We start from the raw sequence: 7,807 nt of genomic DNA on the forward strand, positions 1-7,807 counted from the left end.
TAGTTTTATGGTATTTCATGACATTGGGCCTCGATATTTGGTTGGTTTACATGTGATATTTTTGGGTCTTGACACTGTCAAATATGAGACAATATTCTGACAGATTTTTCTAAAAAGATGATTGCTCTCACAAATTTTTAACTCAATGATCAAAACTTTAATTGGGTCCTTAAAATGAAAATTAGAAATTAACGTCAAAAATAAAAGAAATATCAAATGAATTTTTGTTTCATTTTGTTTTTTTATTGCGAGGTAGTGCTCAAAAACAAACTAAATTACCAACCAAAGCGGCAAAAACCCAGAAAGCAGACGAAAAGCAGCGTAAATCCAGTCACAAACGCCCGAGTTCAGGCGAACCGATTTAGATCAGCGCCAAAACCCGCGAACCCAACAAAACCCACAAACCAAAGCCTTCCCGTCATTTGGAATTGCAGGCGAGGCCTCTGGATGAGTGAGCTTCAGATACCAGATGCAGAGGAAGAGCTGGAGAACATTGGCGACAGTGAGGAAGGTGCTAACGTGCGCCGTATGCTTAATTGCGCTAGTGGCTCTCTTCTCTTTCTCCAAAGTCCCTAACTTCTCCGACCCCGTCAAGCTTCCCACGGTGATCTCCTTATCCGACCCATCTCTATCGTCTCACTTTTTTTATTATTTCCAGAAAATGCGATAGCAAATTCATTCTATTTTTCGGTATTTTTCTTGAAGCTTTTGTATTTTTTACGATATGGGTTTACTTTTTTCGACAATATTAATGTTGGGTCTGTATGAAAAATGCTGCAGATTTCAATTTTGTTGTTGTTTTTGTTGTTGTTATGTATGCATTACTATTGGGTTTGTTCATTTACAAGTATGTTTGGTTCCAAAAAAGTTTAAAATGATCGATACGTATATGATTGACGATTCCTTTATGCACTCCATTTGAATGTTGATATTGTGACAACCAAGGAAAACTAAAGAAGAAGAAATTGAATGCATCAACTTCATGGTTGGCGTTATTACGATTCAACGGAATAAGATATTACCGAACACATTACCTTTGGAGAAAAAGAGAAAAGAAACACAATAGAAGTTGTATTTTCCCTTGGTTAGGAGTTAGGACTTGGGTCTTAATCTTGTAGACTTTATATACATTTGTTCATGTCACAAAGTTATACATCTTTCATGTTTTCACTCCTTTAGACTTGACAGTTGGATGATACAAATCAGATATTGGATGACAAGCTATGGAAGATTCCACCAACTCCTGATTTTGTGCAGTGTGTAGAGCCAAGTCCGAACTATACACGTAAGTTACTGGTAGAGATTTATTGTGTAGCTATGACATCATGACATATCCTTGGTGTTCCTAATTTCCACTTTACTGTTGTTTATTCAGCTCCTGCAGAGTCACGGGGCTACTTTCAAGTGCGTACAAATGGTGGTCTCAACCAGATGCGTGCAGGGGTATATGAACACACTCTCTTTCTCAAATGTATCGTGTTGAACATTTTGTGTTGAATTTTGATCTTGTCCACATTTTGATTTTGAAATGTGAGTAGCAAAAATTCATATATGTTAATCCCTTGAGGTTAGCCCAAGCGGTGTGATCGTGAGAGAGGGTGGGTTAATGGGTTAGGATTATGGATAGATCCAGTGTTTGATTTCTGCGAATGTAATTAATGGAAGACTTGTGCAAAACCAAGCGCATTGGCGTTTTAGGATTCATACAGCCGACCCCACATAGTGGGATATTTGGTGGTTGTTGTTATTGTATATTGTTTTTTTCTCATTGATAGACTCTGGAAAAATAGTCTGATTCTAATCTCTCACATATTACTAATGTGAAACAATAGTCTGATTCTAATCTGTCACATTGGGATCTCAAGTTGTATTTGTTCCCTCATAAAGTTTTGGGATAGGCCTTTATCCCTCTTTCTTTCCTATTACTAAATAGGGCATTTAAGCTTTGAGAGTTGTCTCTCATTATTTTATCTAGTTGCAGTTTGCAAATATTAATTGGTTGCTGCAATTTCTATAGTTATAAAAACATGGAGTTCATGGTGCACAATTTTGACTCGGCTGTACCTGCCTAGATGTTGTGGGGTTTGATCTGTACCTATGTAATGTTAAAAGACCTGCACGATTTAAGTGATAAAAACCTTAGAACTGCACAATTCTTACCATCGTGGTGGGCTACATGACATCATGCTACAAATCTATTTGGATGGCTGATTAGTGTGTTTCACAATGGTAGACACAGAAGCCATAGAATATTTTGCTTGGCTTTATGTACATGATAATTTTATGAATATCTTCATCTGATTATTGAATGGAGCTGAAATGTGTCATCCTTGAATTCCAGATATGTGACATGGTAGCTGTAGCCCGCATCATAAATGCCACTCTTGTTATTCCAGAACTTGATCAACGGTCATTTTGGAAAGACTCTAGGTAACACTGTCACTTATTTTACACTCTGAATTCTGTTTTATTCTTAGCTATTATGTCATTGATGCAAGAATTTGTTCCCTATATATGTTGTGCAGCAACTTCTCAGATGTTTTTAATGAAGATCATTTTATCAAGGCTCTAGCTAATGATGTTAAAATTGTAAAAAAGCTTCCCAAGGAACTTGCTTCTGGTCCCAGAGCACTAAAGCTTTTCAGAAGCTGGGCTAGTATGGATTATTACCAAGATGAGATAGCTAGTCTCTGGGAAGTGTATGAGGTGTGGTTTCTGGAACACTCTGGTTTATGCATTGTATTTTATATATTCTTTTTTGAACTAATAAAATCGTCTTGTTAAACACTTTATTCTTTTTCTAAGGTTATTCGAGCCTCCAAAGCTGATGCTCGCTTAGCAAATAACAACCTACCTCTAGATATACAGAAACTTCGCTGTCGTGCTTGTTATGAAGCTCTGCGTTTTACACCTCAAATTGAAGCAATGGGAAAAGTAAATTCTTAGATTTACATGCTAGTTTGATTTCTGGAATGCCTATTATAACTTTTTAGTCCTATTCCATCTATTTTACAAATTTTTTTTGTTTCATTAATGTTGTAGTTGTTAGTTGATCGGATGAGGTCGTTTGGTCCTTTTATTGCCCTTCATTTACGATTTGAGAAGGACATGCTTGCCTTTAGTGGATGCACGCAGGATTTAACTTCATCTGAAGCTGATGAACTAAGGATCATCCGGTATGAAAAACTTATGTTGGGAGAAATTCTGTCACGTTGGTTAATCCTTGAGCTTTTGTGATGCCTGTTTTATTTGGAACATGTAGGGAGAACACAAAAACCTGGAGAAATAAGGAAATTAATTCCATAGAACAGAGATCCGGAGGGTATTGCCCATTAACGCCAAGGGAGACTGGAATTTTTCTCAGTGCTCTTGGGTACCCACCAAACACACCTATCTACATTGCTGCTGGAAAGATATATGGCGATTCTCGTATGGCTGATCTACTATCCCGTTATCCCATACTGAAGAGCAAGGTATATTTGATGTTTATAATTGATCTTTTCCGTTTTGTTAAATAACTGAGCTCTGAATGGAATATGATGAAACTTTTAGAATGTCTGTCGCTGACCTTGAAGTTAAAATTGAATGTATGACATTCCAATTTATATAGAATGTAGACAGAAAAGTATCACGACTGCTGTAGCAAGGGATCTCGGCACATTAGTTGATCCAATATATTGGCCATATCCATTGATACTATTTTGAACAAATGGTACTACTACTCTTCTTGGGGGCCCAAATTACTTAGAATTATAATCTCAGACAGAATGTTATCTTGTGCATTTCACTGTGATCTGGCCACACATTTTTGTTTCTTTCAAAATCTGGGTACGAAGAAAGATTTCTCTATGGCTGTACATCATTAAAACCATCAAGAGCTAATGCCATGCTCAAATTAGAATTTTATCCATAAAGTTTGAGTGGGCATTGAGATTTTGATTTATTGGTGTGAACAAAGGTGGCGAACCTGCTGATATATGCAGTGCAGATTATCAGGGATAAAACAGATATTAATTAAGAGTCATGTGGATTGTTATGCACAACTGATAAAGTTCTTTTAGAAATGTAGAAAACGACATCAGAGCAGCAAGTCTCCCATGTGACTAAGAAAATGATCGGGAGGAAGTCCAAATGAACATCTATATATCTATTCAATTTATCTTGAAATTTTTTGTCATTCGGACATATCTGGGTATGTCTGAAATCCAGACACATGGACTGTAATGCTGGTTTAACCATTATTGGTTTTCACTTTCAGGAAGCATTGGCATCCGTTGAGGAGCTTGAACCTTTTACCAATCATGCGTCTCAAATGGCTGCGCTTGACTACATTGTTTCAGTTGAAAGTGATGTATTTATACCTACATATCCAGGACATATGGCGGCGGCAGTTGAAGGTCACCGTCGCTTTCTTGGACACAGGAAAACAATAAACCCTGACAGGCAAGGCGATTTCTTTTTGGAATGATATGTTTTGAACTACTCCATACACCGTGCTCTGACCAGATATGCTGCAAACTGAATCTGTTTTGTGCTTGTGTGTGTTTATCAGAAAAGCCCTTGTTTCTCTGTTTGACAAACTTGAGCAGGGAACACTTGAGGAAGGCAAAACCTTATCAAATAGAGTTGTTCAAATGCACAGGAAACGGTGTGTGATTTCTCACCTAAAGATTTGAAGTTCCATGAGAATCACTTTATCCCAACCAATATCATATCTGGTTATTGTGAATTGTAAACATTCACAAGTAACAATTATTCTATTATCCTTATTTTTCATAACTGTCTGTGATGGTGGTTATGCAGGCAAGGCTCCCCACGGAAAAGAAGAGGCCCTGCTCCAGGACTTAGGGGGAAGGATAAGCTTCGTTCGGAAGAACCCTTTTATGAGAACCCCTTACCAGATTGTTTGTGTAGAAAAGAATTGCCAATGCAAAGAGCTCGCTAATCGTCTCAGAGATTTCAAAACTACAAAATGGTTCCTCTAACGAAAAGGTTCCTGCACTGGTAGGGTGGTGACACAATCGTTCTTTGCAATTTATTGTAACTTTAGAAGTTTGTGTTTCCGTTGTATGCATAGGGACAGCGAAGTGTACGTATATCCCAAGTTTAGATAGCTGGTGGTGAGTTGTTATAGTGTTGATGAAGAGTAAACTGCAAGAAGTGCGCGCAGGTCAGGGAATGAATCGCCGGAACGAGGGCGTTCCATTTATGTGCTTTCCAGAGTTTCTAGAGTTCGTATAGAATGACTCACGTTGGGGGATACGAAAATAGATCATTTGTTTGTTTCCAAAGGAACAAGCACTCTTCGTGTATTCATAACTATTCGATGCAGTAAAAGTGAGAATTTGATTCTATCTCTGTTAATTGTCTGCATTCTTTTTATTTTGTTTTTCAGTTTAGTAGAAGCCCTTCACAATCCACATCAGCTGCTTTAAAATTTTCAAATTTACGTCTCATGGTGTGTCTTGGAACGTAGTTATGTGATTATGTAGAGTCACATGATGAGAAAGAAAGAGAGTGAGTGCATACGTCAGTGTTTTTTGCCATTGAGACCACAAATGGTTAAATCAAAATGACCTTTTAACCCCATGTATGAAACTCTTCTAACAAAAGTAATCAAAGAAATAACAATATGTAAATTGTACTAGCGTAATTCGGAGAAGCTTCTTTGTGCTGGATTACCAATTAACCCATGTTATAATATGTATGTTTACATTACAACCATTTGACGGTGTTATAGTTACAGGTTGACACAAAACTTTGTCGTTTGGAATTGTTAGTCTTTACTTTAGACTTGGGGTTCTCATCAATATTGATCACCGTGGGCTCAAAGATAGGATAACACAATATCACAAGTCGGTGTTACTCTCACTCTCCCTCCCTCCCTCCCCAGCCTCCACCACTTGATGAAAGACTGAAAGACTATTGAATCTTGCCAGTCAACACAGTGATTCTCTAAGACAGACAGTAATCAGCGGGTTGGCGGCAATGGCAGTGTCCGTCGTCTCAACAGTCCATTTCTTCCACTTCCTCCTGCGACTGCCAGCCTCAACGCCCCAAAATATCGCATTCTTTCTGTAAGTTTCTTTTGTTTACGATTTATTTGCATCTTCTGAGACATGAATAAACTAATATGCACTGGGAGACCGAGGTGGTGGTATCCCAAACTAATCATGCTATTTCATACGCACAAGTTAAAACCTGTTAGCATCTCAGTTGCACGTAAGTTTCTGCTGAAACGAGAAATGGGTTGCTGTTAAATCACAAAAAGTCCTCTTGGTTTTGTGCTGTTTTCATACAGGACCAAATTGTCTGCCATTGCCTATATATGTAATAAAATTGAAGCTGATGCTGCTAGTGAGGACAGATTTCATAGGAGGGACATTCTCAAATGTGTAGCGTGGTAAGAGCTTTCTCCTCGTTACTGTTTATTATTACTAGCCTCTCGGCCTGCGCAGCTTTTTCGATTATTTTTCTCAAGCGTGGCAAATGCTTAGGACTCTAGGAACCAGAGAAACATGACTTTCTGTTTTAAGTTTGGTTTGGTTTAGATTATCGTTACCCTTGTTTATAATGCTTTTTCTTCTCCTTTTAGGATTTTAATCAAGCAATCACATTTGTTGGTGTTTCTAAAATGTTAACCACAAGCGCATTGTGTTCTATACATCTGAGAAGAAACAACGCGTTGTGTCAACATTGTTGAACTGAAGAGTTAAATAGAGTTAATTCTGAAATAGGTACTAGTTTTGCTGGTGAGTCGCTTAAATTAGAGTGACTTGGCGATGAGTTTCTGCAAGTTGTTGTTAGCATGAGTCATAAAAGCATATAAAGATCATGTAAATATTATAGGAGGTATCTTTTTTAGGAATGTAGATATTGTGTCCTATTATGTTTCCTTATGTAATTAGGGCTGTATATATATCTCTTTTTGGTGTGTGGAATAAAACAAGTTATTATTCCTGCCGTATATTTCAACTTGGTATCAGAGCCTGGTGCCGTAACCCTAATCCTAAAAACAAAAAAACAAAAAAAAAAATCCCATCGTGCTGCTGCTGCTGTGTTTTTGGCAAGGGCTGTGTGTTTGTTCTGCTCTTGTCGTGCTATTGCTGGTGTGTGTTGCAGTGAAGGAAGATGGTGAACGTTGAAGATGGGGGCTCGAGGCAGAAGCCAGGATTTGGCGTTGGTGGTTCTGCCAACAATTCTGCTCTCAATTTTGTGATTATCCAGAATGATGCCTCGGCAGTGCCGAGTGCAGTGAAACTTAACGGGTCCAACTATCCGCTTTGGTCCAAAGTATTGGAGATGCATATTGCAGGCCGTGGTAAGAAGGGTTTTGTGACAGGAAGTATCAAGGAACCCAGGGAAGACAGTACCGAGTTGGAGACATGGGAGACTGGGAATGCTATTGTGAAGGGATGGTTGATTAATTCCATGGAGCCAGCCATCATGAGTTTTTTCATTCACCTCCGTACCGCTAAAGAAGTGTGGGAGGAGGTGGCTCGAACGTACTATGATGGCTCTGATATCTCTCAAATTTATGAGTTGAAGGTTAAGTCGTTTCGACTTCGACAGGAAGGACGTCCAGTTGGGGTGTACTACGCTGATCTCAAATCTGTGTGGCAAGAGTTGGATCAACGGCGGCCGATTAAGATGGAGTGTGCTCAAGATTTGAAGACGCTACGAGAGGAGGTCCAACTGGACCGAGTATATGCCTTTCTGGCAGGTTTGGATGATGTTTTTGATAAGGTTCGTAGTGACATCTTACGAACCCAACCGCTTCCGTCGGTCGAGGAGGTGTTCTCTATGG

The 7,807-nt window shown here is 38.7% G+C and overlaps 1 protein-coding gene across 2 annotated transcripts; it reads left to right on the forward strand.

Moving 5' to 3' along the window:
• Positions 1–214: 214 nt before the first annotated feature.
• Positions 215–5,354, forward strand: LOC137717697 (O-fucosyltransferase 7-like). 2 transcript variants are annotated; one of them, XM_068457141.2, is made up of 11 exons: positions 215–604; positions 1,189–1,285; positions 1,376–1,443; positions 2,342–2,430; positions 2,526–2,706; positions 2,806–2,934; positions 3,043–3,176; positions 3,263–3,473; positions 4,259–4,443; positions 4,553–4,648; positions 4,804–5,354. In XM_068457141.2, the coding sequence occupies exons 1-11, from the start codon at positions 470–472 to the stop codon at positions 4,943–4,945; spliced, it is 1,467 nt and encodes a 488-aa protein (XP_068313242.2). In that variant the 5' UTR covers positions 215–469; the 3' UTR covers positions 4,946–5,354. The 2 variants fall into 2 exon arrangements, with proteins under 2 accessions (XP_068313242.2, XP_088554537.1); XM_088698411.1 differs by having other exon boundaries at positions 290–604; positions 1,376–1,471.
• The last annotated feature ends 2,453 nt before the right edge of the window (positions 5,355–7,807 follow it).

The sequence above is a fragment of the Pyrus communis genome, chromosome 8 (genome assembly GCF_041283825.1).
Source record: "Pyrus communis isolate YQ-2024b chromosome 8, ASM4128382v1, whole genome shotgun sequence".
Taxonomy (NCBI): Eukaryota; Viridiplantae; Streptophyta; class Magnoliopsida; order Rosales; family Rosaceae; genus Pyrus; species Pyrus communis.

Bases quoted from the DNA above. Each gene is read 5' to 3' on its own strand.
- LOC137717697 (XM_068457141.2), top strand. From the start codon at position 470: ATGCAGAGGAAGAGCTGGAGAACATTGGCGACAGTGAGGAAGGTGCTA. The intron at 1,286-1,375 runs GTAAGTTACTGG...TTGTTTATTCAG, and splicing joins GCCAAGTCCGAACTATACAC to CTCCTGCAGAGTCACGGGGC. The intron at 2,431-2,525 runs GTAACACTGTCA...TATGTTGTGCAG, and splicing joins TCATTTTGGAAAGACTCTAG to CAACTTCTCAGATGTTTTTA.